Genomic DNA, 16,948 nt, shown 5'->3' with positions numbered 1-16,948 from the left:
AGCATTAACCTTTGTCTCCTCCTGATTGAGCACAACGAGCACACGAAGGCACCACGAGCACACTGTCGGGCCGGGGCAGTGCTGCTCGGTGGTGGTGCAGGCGATTGAGGCACCCGTGGGCACGGTGTGGGCCGTGGTGCGGCGCTTTGACTGGCCGCAAGCATACAAGCACTTCATCCGGAGTTGCTTCCTCGTGGACAACGACGACGGCATGGTGGGGTCAGTGCGTGAGGTGCGAGTGGTGACGGGCCTCCCCGCCATCAACAACCACGAGCGGCTGGAGATCCTCGACGACGAGCGTCGTGTGCTCAGCTTCCGTGTCATCGGCGGCAAGCACCACCTCTCCAACTATCAGTCAGTGACCACCGTGCACGAGACCACATTGGCGGCACGTGTGCCATCATGGTGGACGTGCCCCCTGGGAACACCGCCAATGAGACGCCCAACAACTTGCCCTCGCCGCTTTGGGCATGGCCGCATCCATCGGCTCGCAAACATGTTGCTTTTACAATTGATGTGTTTGGTTATATATACCTCAGATGAATTGTTTTTAATACATGTTATAGTGCCTTTGATGGCATTACATGATGTGGCACAGAGAATCGTCTCTAGCAAAGCCAGCCCTAGGCCATGGAGAAATGTGCGATGGCCTAGGACCCATCTTAAATAAGGGCCTAGTATTTATATGCTTGCCACCCCCCCCCCCCACCCGCGCACTTCATTCACATCGTATTTATTCAATATTTCTTTGTAGTTGAGTACATGTATCTTATAATAATCACATGTAGATGGTGTATTCAGGGCCGATCCTGAGGGGGAGGGGGGAGGGAGGAGCGGTCGCCTCGGGCAAACAAGATTGCAGTGGTCACAACTCGTTCAAAATATTTCTGAAATCCCATTTTTGCGCTGGGTGAAGCATGTAACTTGGCCATTTGGTTGCTATGGTTGAGCAAGTTGTAGGTGCAGGTTTTCAAACTTCTAGGGTCACTTGGGAGAGCTGGGGATACTTGTAAGGTTCAATTGGGAGAGTTGGGGATAGTTTTCTCTGGAGATGGCACCGAAAAGGTGGGGGTTAGGGCTCCGGTGCTTGTTTCTAGTGGGAAACGAGGGCAGCTTAGTTGGGACTTGGGGCACATAATCATAGGGGGTCAAAGTAGAGATGAGGGGAAGTGATGGGCTAGTTGGGGATTAAGCTAAGGCCTGAGGGTGATTTATTTGCTGTTAAGGTTGGTTGCTCTTGTTTACTAGTACTTCTAGTGCCTCCTTTTGAGTAAATGACAACTTTTTCAGGTGATTTATTTGATATTTTTTCTAAAATAAATCATTTTAAATTACAAATACAAATAAAGTAGTCACATGATTACAACAGACGGTTAGTGCTTACACAGCGAAAATTCAATGGCCAAAAATTTGACTAAGCAACAACCATTTTTTTTAAACATCAGCGCAACTGACAAATTTAAACGATTTTTTTACACCAACCACTTACTTTTAGCAGTAAGTGGAGGCATATAAAAAGTATGAAATAAAACCGTAAAGTATATTAAAAATATATAAATTTCAATGTAAGAAAGATAGAATCGTGAAAGTGGTGTTACCTAAAATAAAACATAATTTATTCTAAAGTGGTGTTACCTGCGGATCGGAGTGAATGATTGGTATTGCCCTAAAAGAAGGAATAAAATGAAGAAAAAATAAACAGAATGGCCAAAAACTTGCACGATTAACAACTCGTGTGTTTGTGTTATATGTACTTCAGATTATTTTTATACAATTCGTTTGTTACATCTAACCTCCCAACCTTTTTGCAAAAAAGAAAAAAATCCACCCCACAAAAGTTGTCATGTAGTCCACTCAAAAGGAGGCACTGGTAGTATTAGTAAACAAGAGCAACCAACCTTAACTACAAACTAATCACCCTCAGGCCTTAGCTTAATCCCCAACTGGGCGCATCACTTTCCCTCGGCTCTACTTTGACCCCCTATGACACGCCTGATGTCCCAAGCCCCCAGCTAACCTGCCCTGGTTTCCTCCGTGCCACCCACCGGAATCGAGCCCACCACCTTTCCTCTGGTTTGTCCTGAGAAAACTAACCCCAACTCTCCCAACTGAACCTTCAAAGTATCCCCAACTCTCCCAAGTGACCCTAGAGGTTGAGAAAACTGCACCCACAACTTGCTCAACCACAGCAGACAAATGGCCAAGTTGCTGCGAGTTGTGAGTGACCACCGCAATCTTGTTTGTCCCAGGTGTATAATAAGCGCCCGGCCACCACTCCCTCGCCAAAGGACCGTCCATCTAACCCAGCTACAGCTAGCTCTCTCTGCAAAGCTCCCTTGTCTACCATAGGCTGGGAAGAAGACGCCGGGAAGCTTGGCTCGAGGCGAGGCGCAGCGGGAGCGTGCGTGCGTATAATGCCGTACACGGCGTCGCGGCCGTCGGCGCCGCAGCGGGCGCGGGTCGCCGCGGTAGGCGCGGGGTGGAAGGCGGCGGCGCACGCGGCGTCGTGCGGGGCGGTGCCGGGGGAGGTGGCGCGGCACCACGAGCACGCGGCGGGCGCCGGGCAGTGCTGCTCCGCGGTGGTGCAGGCGATCGAGGCGCCCGTGGGCGCGGTGTGGGCCGTGGTGCGGCGCTTCGACCGCCCGCAGGCGTACAAGCACTTCATCCGGAGCTGCCGCGTCGTGGACGGCGACGGCGGCGCGGTGGGGTCGGTGCGCGAGGTGCGGGTGGTGTCGGGCCTCCCCGCCACCAGCAGCCGCGAGCGGCTGGAGATCCTCGACGACGAGCGCCGCGTGCTCAGCTTCCGCGTCGTCGGCGGCGAGCACCGCCTCTCCAACTACCGGTCGGTGACCACCGTGCACGAGGCCGCGCCGGCCGGCGCCGTCGTGGTGGAGTCGTACGTGGTGGACGTGCCCCCCGGGAACACCGCCGACGAGACGCGCACCTTCGTGGACACCATCGTGCGGTGCAACCTCCAGTCGCTGGCGCGCACCGCCCAGCAGCTCGCCGTCCCCGCCTAGGGCATGCCGGTCCTGACCGGCGTCCACCAGCTCCTGCGCGCGCGCGCCCTTTTTTCTCTTTTTTTTCAGGAATTTGATCGTCGTTGCTTATTGTTTCCTGACTCCTTGTGCTAATTAGTTGCCTCCATCGAGGAGGCGATTGATCATGATCAGATCAGCGTGTGTTCTTCTAGCTTGTGTACGTTTACCCCCTTTCCATTTTTGACTACACAAAGTACAAATCATTGTGTTAGTGCTACTACCCGATACTAACTCTTGTTCATAAACATCCATGTGTTCTTCCTCTTGTTTTCCTTGAATTTCTTGATGTATGTTAGTGCTATTGTCTTGTGCAAATCGATCCTTTGTTTGAAAAGCAGCAATGCAAGTGCCATAATTAAATCCACGGCCAAGTTGGCAAAATATCTGAGGGCGGAGTGGGTGGTTAGTTTAGTGGGATACATGCATTAGTCATTAGGGCCAGTTAAGGTTGTACCAAACGAAACGAATGCACATGGAGCTGTGGAACCATGGAGGGTAGTGGCCAAACGACCTTAGCTAATGATGAACTGGCTGCTAATTAAAGTATCTGACGGTGGTGGCCGTCCGTCCTGCATGCACAGTCCAACATCGACCGGGCTGGCATTCAGGCTCAGCTGTTCTGCTTTCGACATAAACAACAGCTCACCTGTGTGTAGCTTCCCTGTCACGCGCTACCATTTCTTAATCATTTGACTTTGGTATCTTCCTCCCCCGAGACTTTGAATTCTCGTCATTATACATTATAATTGAGATCGATCGTGTGCACAGGAAACATATTTATATTCTGAATTTTCCAGGAAACAAATTTCAAAAACCATCTGCGCTACTGGCACCCGTAGATCTCGATGCACTGAGTGTTTGACAAAAAACTACCACTTTAGGGGTTTGCGTCCCACAGAACTACCACTTTAAAAAATTTGACCGGAAACTACCGAAAATTTCTTAATTTGTCCCTAAAAACTACCAGTTTCATTTAATGATCGTTTTAGACGATTTAAACAAAAAACTGACAAAACCGACGCGAAGAAAAAACTGACAAAACTGACAAAAAACTACCAGTTTCATTTAATGATCGTTTTGACCAGAACAACCACGTTCGAGCGTCGGCGCGAAGGGCTCCATGGCGCTGTTAACGGCGACGGCGACTGCGGTCGGCGGGCAGGGGAGGCCGGCGGACGACGGGAATGGATGGATCCGGACATGGGGGTTCGGACCCGGGCAGTGGCGTCGCTCGGAGGTCGCCGGACGGAGCAAATCGACGGCGGCGCCGCCATGACTGACGGAAGAAGCTCCTGCGCGAGAGAGGAATTAGAGAGAGACGGGAGAGTCAAGGAGGAAGAGGAGGGAGAAGGGCAGGGCGGCGCAGGGCTGGCCTAGGCTCGGGCGGCGACGCTCCGGCGGCCGGCCGGCGTCGGGACCGAGCGGGGGCAGCGGCGAGGCCAACGAAGCGGCAGCTCTATCTCAGCCGTGCCTGACAAGTGGGCCCCACCAAGTGTTGACAGATGACCCACGTCAGCGTTGACTTTGACTTGGACTTTGACAACACGTTTAATCGTCTAAACTGGTCTTTATCTGAAAGTGGTTGTTTTTAGTCACAAAATTATAAAATTTTGGTAATTTTCGGTCACTTTTTTTAAAGTGGTAGTTCTGTGGGACGTAAACCTCTAAAGTGGTAGTTTTTTGTCAATCACTCCGATGCACTGGTGCCCATGCATCGATCTCCAGCTAAGAAACGTATCGTTCTCGTATCGTGAAAAGTTGTATAGTATACTCTCGAAAAGTTGTATAGTATTGCTGGCTGCTGGCGCCTGACAGTACGATGTTGCGCAGTTGGTTCACAGAAAAGCACAGGAATTCAGCCATCGCCAAGCGATGCAGAGATAAATGCATGCAAGCGCTGTCATACAGTATTGCAGTGGTAATGTGGAAGCAATGCAGGAGGTGACTTAACAATGGAGGTAAAGTGGATGCTTCATCCATGAACCGGCCGGCAGAAGGAGACAATCCACACTCGATCTCGCATCACATACAGTAAGACATATTGCTGTCTCATACGTCGATCGTTTGCCATGGTATTCATCAGAGGAAAACAAAACGCATTCATTGCGGAACGATGCAGAATGCAGTATATAGTGTGGAAGCAATGCATGAGCGTGACTTAACGATGGAGGTGAAGCGGACGCTTCGCCGACGCTGGAGGAAAGAGAGGTCGCATGCAGCTGCATGCCAAGTTGAGGCCGCACGCACACGCGCTACTCGTGATTACCTGAGGGCCGCGCGCGTACATGGCGCCATCAAGTTTAGGATTAAATTTAGCTGCAGGCGCTCGGTAGGGGAATCAAACCACGCGTACGTGGTACGTACGGACCGCTTGTTTCTTCCTTTGTTTGCCACCAACTTGATTGATGATTCTCGTCCTTGCTTAATTAGTAGCAGCAGGCCAGCAGCTGTACGTACCGTCCCTTTGTCACTGGTTTCTACCGCACGAATCAAACGAGTCGCACCAGGGCTTTACAGAAAGGAGAATGCTGACCGGTGGAAAAGATGAAAGAGAGGGGAGAAGAAAAATGCATGCTCGCTCGGCCAACTGCACACATGATTTCATGATTTGCAGTGCTGTGGTCTAAATAACAAATCTGCAACTGGCGTGATGGCCTGCCCCAGCTCCGAGTATTCTTTTGTAGCCCGGATTCACTTGGCATTAACAAAACCGAAAGGTTGCGGTCGGCGTGTACGACGTGACGATGGAAGAAATGTTAAGCGGCTGGCACTTGGCCAACTTGTCCAACTAGGCGCCAGCATTTGATCTCCCTCGCCCGCCCCCTCTCCTCTCCTCGGTCAAGGACAGCATGCAGCTCGGCCGCGCGATTCGATTTGCCTCCTTTCTTCTTTCTTTTGCCAAGACAAGTAGGATAAATTAGCTTGCGCCATCGCGAGCAAGTGGCCGCTCAACTTGGCTGCCCGCGCTTCCTTTGCACGACGTACTACGTAGGAGAGAAGAGGGAAGCTTCGCGTGCCCGCCGGTCCGACCCTTGGCGCCTCCGAGCATCAGCTCAGCTGCTCGATCGCTTGTGTATGCACGCCCAGTTCCACGGCCTTTCCGTAGAGTTTGACGAGGGCGCAGACCGCAGAGATCCGAATGGATTAATCGCTCGACCTGCTGAGATTTGCATCATGTGGAGCATCCGATCTTTGTTTGACGTGCCGACTCGCCGCTAGGGTCTTCGCGGATGGCCCTAGCTAGCCTTGCTATAGATGGGCCCAGATGGCAAGGGGGTGCCCCTACCTTCATCAAGGGCATGCATAGGACACCATGTACATCATGATGCACAGGCTCGCGGCTGGCATCACGCTCGGGACAAAGGGATGGCAATGGCCGTGATCGGGTCCAGCCAGTGCTGCTCGCGCCATGCATGACAATCCGTCCACGACTAGGAGACGAGAGATACCGCTGGACGACGTTCACGCGGGCAAACCATGCGTGTCGTATAATGCTTCCATTCCATGTACGTGCGTGCGTGCGTACGCTCCGTTTTGTCGCGAGACGGACGGACGGGACTATAGAAGGCGGTGTCGACTGCCGTGCCGACGTCCTGGCCTGGCTCTGCCTCTGGCTGGCCGCGTCGCGTCGAGGCCACCAACCAACCCGGATGCAGCCGGACTGCTGGACACAGTACGCGCACGCTCCGTGCCTCCTCCTTCCTCGTCTCGATCGGCCCCAGAGAATCAATCAATCTCCCGGGAGCCCACCTGCCCGGCCCGGTCACCCACAGCGCCCTGCGGCGGACGCGAGAGCGGATGGCCGTGCGTGCAAATCTGGGGCGCAGCGCGGATCGAGCCGTACGTGCGTGCGTGTGCGTACCTGCGGCGCTTTGCTTGACCTTAACACCGCTGTCCCCCGGCGTGGCCCGTACTGATCCTACTGTGCGTGTGATGATCGGGGACTGGGCGCGGCGCAGGTGGTGGTCGAGTGGGTCGTATCCTCGCCGCGATTTTATCCGACTAGTCTTATGGCCAAGTTAGCGTCGAGGCCTCGAGGGATGCGTGCAAGTGGGCTCGTCTCTCGGCAGCTCTTGGTGGTGTCGCGTAGCTGCTGCGTGCGTGCGCCCGCGGCGGCCGGTTGTTGGTTTGGTTCGTTCGGGCTGAAGCTTGGACTATGATGATCGCGTCGGCGCGCGGGCGGGAGCTGGGAGAAGTTTGTCGTGAGGCGCACTCGATGATTTTTTGCCGGGGTGAGGTCCGTGTAGGGTACAAGATTAGAGGGTTCGGCCGGGTTTGTCAGATCAACTTGGACGTCGGCTGTAGCTGCTTGATCTTAGCACAATTCAATTCGATCCATGTCCACTGCCCCGTAAGGCCTTGTTAGGTTGAGGTGGTTTTTGAAGGGGAATGTCAGGGTTTGAGGGGGATTAGATCCCCTACAAGCTAAAATCCTCTTCAATCCACTCCAATCCCCTTGGGAGGAGGATTAAACGAACAAGGCCTAAGAAATGTCCACTGCCCCGTAGGAAATTGCCACCCTACAGAGCACCCTATACGCAGCCCATACGTCTAAGCTCTCCGACACACTCCAAACACGAGTATTTGACAAAAAAAACACCACATTTCACGTTAACGTCCCGCAGAACTACCATATTTTGAAAAATGATCAAAAACTCCAGATTAGTACTAATTTTGTGACAAAAAACTACCAAGTTCAGTTGATGACTGATTTAACTGTTTTAAACGCGAATCTGACAGAACTGGCCCAACGGTCAGGGCGGCGGCCGCGCTAACGGCTAACGGCGCTCGCCTGCCGCCCGTTAGCCACGCCTGTCGGTCGGACCAGGACTAACCTAGCCGACCGGCTCGCTCCTCCTCCTTCCCACTCACTCCCCCCGAGCTCCTGTCCTAGCCCTAGCCGTCTTCGTTCATGGCGGCAGCGGATCCAAACTCTGACGCTGAATCGCTTGGAGGAATCTCCCCCCGACGTGCTGGGCGGCAGGGATGCCGTCTTCCTTGAGGTTGATAACTGGCTAGGCAACAGTAGCTTATCTGTCGAACACCATTCCCAGCCGCAACCTCAGCCGTCCCAGACGTTTGTGAGTCCACCTCCGGCTGTAGCAGCGTCGACGAGAAGAAGCGCACCTCGAGGCCGGCGCAAGCTTCCTTGTCCTGCTGGCGGCACGAGGTATGGCAACAGATCTGTAATTGTTTTTCTGAAATTGTTTGTTTTGTTAGGAAGCACGATATATAGGCTAGTTGCATAGTTAGATTTACATTAGAACCATGTTTGAGCACAATGGGAATTGAAATCTGTTGGGAACATTAACAATTTGTTGTGCTATGACTGACTCCAAATTGTCAGAAAACTGAAAATTTGAACTGCCAGACACTAAATATTGTGCAGACCATTTAATTATAATTTTTCTAATTTGTGGTGCAGTATTGATGACCAAAGTGGGAAATTTGGTTCCATTTCTTAGCCAGAGATTCTGTGGTTAGAAGAATTTACCAGCCAGGCATATCATTTTTGACTATGGTTTCTCTTATTGGGAGTGCAGGCTGTGGAGCTGATGATTATATGTAGTATGTTGCTGATGAGGAGAAAGGAATAGAAGTTATGGAACATCTTGGTTCTGAACATGATGTGCAACAGATGTTGATCCACTTTGAGAAGGAAAAGAGTGTGAACATACGAGTTGTCAGAGCAGATGAGCCATGTAATGCAGATGAAAATAGAGATAGTTATTTTGCTGAACGTTGCATTAACACTCAACAAAGTTCCGCAAAGTGGGTGGATGCAATCAGTGACAGAAAGGATGAGCTTAAGAAAAGTAGTCTTCAGATGGAAGCTGACCTTAACCATTTTGAAGGTGACAATGATGTGTTTGAATTTCTTTCTGATGATGCGCAGTCAGGTTCAGATGACAACAATGTGCAATTACATCCAGGTTCCCCCTATGAAGAAGAAGCTGCAAAACTAGATATATCAGTGGTCCAGAAACTTAAGCCAGTAGAAACCCTGGTCCAACCATTAGATCCCACCAAGTGGTTGAGAAAAGGGTAAAACCAGACAATTTGCCTCTGACCATCAAATTAAATGTGAATAACCCGTCCTCCTCTCTTTCCTGAAGCAGATGAATTTTGTTTTCCTGGTGATGTTGGATTAGTGATAAAGAAGAAGAGCCTGAAGGAGCTTTCAAACTAACAAGTGGTAGGAAGAGAATGTTGAAGAAGTTAAAGTAAAGGGTATGGTTCAATGAGAAGCTTCTAGATCCACATGAACAGTTTTGTAAGGGATTGCGCTTCACCAGTGTTTGTGAGTTCAGAGATGCACTTAGGGATTTTCACATCAGGACTTTGAGGAATTTCCAGTATCACAAAAATGCCCCTGATAGGATTATCGTTTGGTGCTCAGAGAGAGCCCATGGATGTGATTTTTATATCAGTGCATCTAAGATAGCTCATGAACAAACTTTCTGCATCAAGAAGTGTGATATGCTGCATACTTGTGGAGCATGTGTAGAGACCACAAAGGTTACTACAAAGTGGTTGTCCAAATCAGTACAACCAGCATTGAGAGAAGACATTAGATCTCCTGTGGATGCATTAATAAACAAGACTAAGACTAAATTTTCAGTTGATGTTTCAAGAAGTGTTGCCTATAGGGCAAGGAGGAAGGCTGTTGGTGTGGTGCAGGGTGACCACAAGCAGCAGTACTCTAGGCTGAGGGATTATCTTCAAGTTGTTCTTGATACAAACCCTAAGAGTAGGTGTATTGTAACAACATTTGTTGACCCAGAAAACCCTACACCCACTCCTAGATTCAAGTACATGTTCTACTGTTTGGCAGCTTCAAAGGAAGGGTTTCTTAATGGTTGTAGACCATTTATAGGTAAATTTTTCCTGGTTGTGTTGTACTTATTTTTGTGTCAATTTTGTTTTGTAGCTAATGTGTGACTCCATCCAGGGCTTGATGGATGTTTCATCAAGTTAACCACTGGACAACAAATTCTTGCTGCCAACAGGAAGGGATGGCAACAACAACATCTACCCCATAGCTTTTGGTGTGGTTGATAAGAAAGATGGAGACAGTTGGACTTGGTTTTTAACTCAGTTGAGATGCTGTATTGGTAGTGGCAAATTTTTTGGAACATACACAATATTATTGACAGGCAAAAGGTTAGCAACTAAATCATTGATCATTGTTGCTATAGTAATTCAGTTAATTATGTGTGCGTGTTCATATCTAGAACTATTTTGTGAATGTACGGGGTTTACTTAAGGCAATAAACGAAGTGCTCCCTGATTCACCTCAAAGATTCTGTCTTAGGCACATATATGCCAACTTCCAATCAGTTGGGTACAGAAGCAAAGAACTAAAGAAGTGTGTTGACAAGGCTAGCTAGTCTTACACTGGATACGCGCATGAATTAGGGATGGCAGACCTGAAAGCATAGTCCGAGGATGCTTGGAAATGGCTTAAAAATATAGAAGTCTCTGCTTGGGCTAGGTATGCTATGGATCATACTTGCAAAACATATCTAGTTGTGAACAACCTTAGTGAAGTCTTCAACAAGATGATACTTGATATTAGATCCAAACCAATAAGGGCAATGTTTGAAGGGATTAGGACCAAGCAGATGATCAAGAGGCAGCAGACTAGGGAGAAGTTACAGATTTCCAGGTGGACAATCACACCAAATTACTCAGAGATTCTAGAGGAGAATAAAAAATATGCCAAGTACTGCCAGGCTGACAGAGCTGGTGAAACAATTTGGCAAATAACAAGCAAAGAAAAACAATATTGTGTCGACATGGCAACCTGCACATGTGACTGCAAGAGATGGAACATGACAGGTGTACCTTGCAGTCATGGCATATCTGCAATGACAAATCAAAAGCTGCATCCTGAGGACTATGTTCATGAATTCTTCAAGAAGCCATTGTACAAGCATATAAAGCAATTATTTACCCTGTCCCTGGTCCAGATTGCTGGCCTGATACAAACACTCAAGACATTCAGCCTCCCGTGTTTAAAGAAAAGGCTGGCAAAAAGCAGACATCAAGGAGGAAGGGGGAGTTTGAGGTTCCCGCTCCAAGAGACACAAGTAGGATGGGTACTACCACATGTGGAAACTGTGGTTTGGAGGGACACAGGTATACAACCTGCAATAAGACTCTAAAGCCTAGTCTTAAGATGAGGAAAAACAAACATCAGGTAATTACCAAGCTTGAAAACAATCTCAAACACTTTTGAATGAGTACACTTTTTAGAAATAAATGTTATGTTTGACATGCAGGAAAACAGGGCAGTTTATTCTGATATACCTGCTGCAACTGCAAGAACCACATCAGTCCCTATTGCAAGAGGTATAAGAGGAGTGCAAGCTTCATGTAGGCCTGCTGCATCTCAACCAGGCCCTTCTTCTTATGCACCAGGCCCTTCTGCTTATGCACCAGGCCCTACTCCAAGAGCTAAAAGAGGTAGGACTACAGGTGGAGGGAGGACTCATGGATTCACTGCACCAAGAGCTGCAACCACTTCACATATTCAAGTTAGGACCAAGAGGAAGAGGACCCCAAGCTCAAAATTAGCAGGCTATTTCTACTGCAGTGGTAACTACTGAAACTGTTGAATGGTAAACAGCTAAACCTGTCTGCACTGTGGTGTGTTTTATGTGCACTTTATGAATTTGTCTGAACCTGCTGTACACTTTCTGAACCTGTTGTGCACTTTCTAAACCTGTTGTGCACTTTCTGCATTTGTCTGAAAGTGTTAAGTTCACATAACTGTGGAAATGGGCATGCGTCTGGGCTCTCATATTGGACCATAGTCCACAAGCCTGTGTAGGTGTCTATAAAAAGACCTAACCCGTCCTTCCCCGTACCACTACAACCCTAGCCTCTAGCACCACTACAACCCTAGCCTAGCCACAAAGATGGATCCCAGCTTAGGAGAGGTTGTTGACGACCAGGAAGAAAGTGCTAGGGCAGAAAGAAGGGCCGCAAGAGCATAAAGGAGGCGTCGTAGGGCCCAGGCACATGAGCAACGTCGGAGGCTGGCTGCCACGATTATGGCAGAACGCAACTCCAAGACGTCAAGTAGTTCAAGGAGGCATTCCTAGATGGAACAAATATCACCGATGATTTGATCATTTGGTGGGCTAGAGATAGGGCAACCTTCCATCGCTATCAAGTCACAAGGACTAGGTGGAGTAGAATCCTTGATTCGGCGTCTTGAAACAGTTCGAGGTTCAATTGTTCACTGTTATCTGAATTCTCCAAGTCTCTCTATGTATGTGATGATTTGTCTGAAATTTCTCTGAATGTATGCGCACTTGTATGCGTGGATTTAACTGAATTTTCTGAATTTGTGCTCTAAATGTATGTGAACTTATATTAGTCTGAATCGTTCTTGGTCTTCACTAGTCTGAATCTGATGTGTCTAAATTTGTCCGAAACTGTTTGATTTTAACAGTACCTCAGTCAACCAAATCAGTTTTCACCACAAAATAACTATTGCACAAGTTTCAACTAACATCACTTAACCAGCACAAGTTTCACCACGCAATAACTACTACACAACTACCACCCTGTCAAATTAGTCAAATTAGCAATGACTCACTAAAGTTTACTTCTCCACTGCCTCACTCCACCTATTTTTAACTCCCCTACTTTACTGCATCTCCTCTTTCTTCATTTACTCCACATTACACTCACTCACCACAACTTCACCTCATTCAACACTCATGGTTCACCACTGCACTCACCACTTCCTGCTCCAACAATGGCTACTTCTTCCTCTTCTTCGGACCCATGGCTCAACCCATTCCCAACTGGCAAGGGATGGGTTGCCATGCTTCTTGATTCAGCATGCAGCGACCAAGACCTCTTCCTCGACTACAGGAAGGTTGCCATGAGATACACCAGTGTTCAAGGGCTGGTGGATGGAGCAGACGAAGTGAGGAAGAAGGCGACAAGTGAGGAGAAGCAACACATGGACCAGCAGTATGGAAACTGAGGCAAGGGGATCCTGCCCATAGACATACTGCTATGGGCAATGAAAGAGGCGGGCTCTGCCAATGCTGAGCAGAGGTAGCGGTGGGCAGACCACCAGTATGTTGCTCCAGCACAGTCTATGGCTCAAGCAAACGTAGACAAGCACCAAGACAAGGACAACGACCTCCAGATCATCGCACCACCAGCACTGCAGGCTCGCCGCCGTCCTCCTCCCATCATCTTCATCTATGAAGACGAAGATGAAGAAGAAAAGGAGGTGCAGATGCTGCCAAATTATCCTACCCAAGTGAAGCAGGAGGTACGACGCTCAGGCCGCTTAGCAGGGCAAGCGCCTAACTCAAACTGAATATGAAACTTTTCAGTTTTAGATTCAGTTTCGTCAGTGTTATTCAGGGTTGGCTAGTTTTAGTTATCCTCAAACTATTGGTGCTATCTATGTAATGCTATCTATGGCGCCTCCTATGTGAATTGTTTTTCTTCAGTGTTACCAAAACAATTTGTGTTATCTATGCTACCTCCTATGTAATGCAAGTTTCAGTTTCATTTTTAGTTTCAGTGTTGTTTAGTGTTACCAGGTTGTAGTGTCACTATTACCAACAACTAGCTTGCAGCAACAAATTGCAGGTAGGAGATATAAAAACATCTAGATAATATGGTTCAGGGGGCCATTACACATAGGATAATCTTAGAGCATTACAGATCAGAGGCATTACAGCACCCAACAACACAACCAAAATGATCTGAAACCATAGGCAGTTCATAGGGAGTTCATATTAATACTAAGATGCATATCTACATCAGATTCCAGTACTAGGCCAGTTATATATATAGGACTCATATTTACTTACCAACCTTAGGTACCACTTCACTCCTCCATGAGAACTTCTTTGATCTTCTCTAGCTTTTCTTTGCACCCATGACTGATACGTCTCGAACGTATCTATAATTTTTGATTGTTCCATGCTGTTATATTATCATTCTTGGATGTTTTATAATCATTTTATAGCACCTTATATCATTTTGGGATTAACCTATTGACATAGTGCCCAGTGCCAGTTGCTATTTTTGCTTGTTTTTTACATCGCAGGAAATCAATATCAAACGGTGTCCAAACGCAGCGAAACTTTTTGTGGATTTTTTCTGGACCAGAAGACACCTGTTGGGCCAAGAAAGTACCCGAGGGGTGCTCCGAGGGGAGCACAACCCACCAGGGCGCGCCCGGGGGCCCAGGAGCGCACAGGTGGGTTATGCCCACTTCTGTGGCCTCCCGCACCGCCTCTTTGCTCTATAAATACCCCAATATTCTAGAAATCCTAGGGGAGTCGACGAAAATCAATTCCAGCCGCCGCAAGTTCCCGAACCACCAGATCGAATCTAGACACCATCACAGAGGGGTTCATCATCCTCATTGGTGCCTCTCCGATGATACGTGAGTAATTGATTGTAGACCTACGGGTCCGTAGTTAGTAGCTTGATGGCTTCCTCTCTCTCTTTTGATTCTCAATACAATGGTCTCTTGCAGATCTATTTGATGTAACTCTTTTTGCGATGTGTTTGTTGGGATCCGATGAACTTTGAGTTTATGATCAGATCTATGTTTTTATCCATGAAAGTTATTTGCGTCTTTTGATCTCTTAGATGCATGATTACTTATAGCCTCATATTTCTTCTTCGAATCTTTGGTTTAGTTAGGCCAACTAGATCGATTTTTCTTGCCATGGGGAGAGGTGCTTTGTGATGGGTTTGATCTTACAGTGCTTGATCCCAGTGACAGAAGGGGAACCGACACGTATGTATCGTTGCCATTAAGGATAACAAGATGGGGTCTATTTCTACATAAATAGATCTTGTCTACATCATGTCATCGTTCTTTGCATTACTCCATTTCTCCATGAACTTAATACACTAGATGCATGCTGGATAGCGGTCGATGTGTGGAGTAATAGAAGTAGATGCAGGCAGGAGTCGGTCTACTAATCTTGGACGTGATGCCTATATAATGATCATTGCCTGGATATCGTCATGATTATTTGAAGTTCTATCAATTGCCCAACAGTAATTTGTTTACCCACCGTATGCTATTTTTCTCGAGAGAATCCACTAGTGAAACCTACGGCCCCAGGTCTATTTTCACATCATATACTTTCAGATCTATTTTTCTATTTGCATTTTTTATTTATTTGCAACTTTTATTTTTAGATCTATATTATCAAAAACCGAAAAATACCTTGCTGCAATTTTTATTTATTTATTTTATCTCGCGTTCCCGCGAGATCTATTTATCCAATCTACTACAATTTTACCTATCTTTTTACCCGTGAGGGATTGACAACCCCTCTCTTACGCCGGGTTGCGAGTATTTGTTCTTTGCGTGCAGGAGCTGTTTACGTGGTGTTGCGTGGTTCTCCTACTGGTTCGGTAACCTTGGTCTCATCACTGAGGGAAATACCTACCGTTGTTGTGCTACATCATCCCTTCCTCTTTGGGGAAATACCGACGTAGTTCAAGCCAACATCAAAAGGAATTTCTAGCACCGTTGCTGGGGAGACATCATCAACATCTACCAGGTTCCTAATCACAAATCTCACCTCCTTGCAATTTACATTATTTGCCATTTGCCTCTCGTTTTCATCTCTGCCACTTCACAAAAATTTGCCGTTTTATTCGCCCTCTTTTTCGTTCGCCCCTTTTCTCGTCAGATCTCATGTTTGCTTGTGTTGCCATGTGCCTTCTATTTGCTTGCATCTTTGCTTGCTAAAAAATTATTGATATGGATCCTCATCCACTTGTTAATCTTTTCAAAAGATCCAATTATGATGAATCAATTGCTAGTGAATTAAGTTTATTAGATTACCTTTATGAAATTTTGCTTGAGATTTATGAATCTGAAAATCATGATGAAGTGTTAAACAAAGAAATTTATAAAGTGGTTGATGATAGCTCCTTGAATGAAAAGCATGATTGCAATGATGTTATTATAAATTCTATTAATGTCAATTGTGCTAACAATATGCAAAACCCCAAGCTTGGGGATGCTAATATTGCTATGTGCACTACTTATTGCAATGATCATGATTGGGGTGATAATGATTCGTATGATCTTGAAAATTTATTTAAACCTCATGATGAATATGCTTGCGATAATATTAAAAGTGGGTTTGGAAGAGTGTCAAGTTTAGCTAAAAATAATCCCACATATTTGGAGAGTGTTCGAACTTATGAAATTTTTGATAAAAGTGGGTTTGGAGAGGTCATGACTCTAGTTGATGTTAATCCCATTATCTTGGAAGATTATAAAACTTTTATGCATGTGGATCATGAAGAGAAAATTTTATATGATAGATATATTGTTGAATTTGATTATGATACCATGTGTAATTATTATGAGAGAGGGAAATATTGTGGTGGAAATTTCTATGTCACTAAATTACCTCTCATTATGTGGAGATCATCAATGTTTTATTCTTCTACCTTGCATATGCTAGAAATTTCTTGTCTTGATAATTTGTTTGCTTATAAAATGCCTATGCACAGGAAGTATGTTAGACTTAAATGTTTTTTTCACATGTTACATGATGCTCTCTTCGTGTTTCAATTACTATCTTTCATGTGAGCATCATTGAAATCTTATGCCTAGCTAGTGATAACCCACAAGTATAGGGGATCGTTTGTAGCCTTTTTCGATAAATAAGAGTGTCGAACCCAACAAGGAGCTAAAGGTAGAATAAATATCCCCTCAAGTTCTATCGACCACCGATACAACTCTACGCACACTTGACGTTCGCTTTACCGGAAACAAGTATGAAACTAGAAGTACTTTGTAGGTGTGATAGGATATGTTTGCAAGGTAATAAAGAGCATGTAAATAAAATTTAGGGGCTGTTTAGATAAAGACACAACTA

General features: G+C 46.8%; 1 protein-coding gene across 1 annotated transcript; it reads left to right on the top strand.

Annotated features, from left to right (window-relative positions):
- Positions 1–2,034: 2,034 nt before the first annotated feature.
- On the top strand, positions 2,035–3,375 carry LOC109752177 (abscisic acid receptor PYL4-like). The gene has a single exon (XM_020311069.4). It carries the CDS (start codon positions 2,415–2,417, stop codon positions 3,018–3,020), a length of 606 nt encoding a protein of 201 aa, XP_020166658.1. The 5' UTR covers positions 2,035–2,414; the 3' UTR covers positions 3,021–3,375.
- The last annotated feature ends 13,573 nt before the right edge of the window (positions 3,376–16,948 follow it).

The sequence above is a fragment of the Aegilops tauschii genome, chromosome 1, assembly GCF_002575655.3.
Source record: "Aegilops tauschii subsp. strangulata cultivar AL8/78 chromosome 1, Aet v6.0, whole genome shotgun sequence".
Classification (NCBI taxonomy): domain Eukaryota; kingdom Viridiplantae; phylum Streptophyta; class Magnoliopsida; order Poales; family Poaceae; genus Aegilops; species Aegilops tauschii.
Note: the sequence above shows the minus strand (reverse complement) of the source record. Positions and strands in the feature narration are given on the sequence as shown.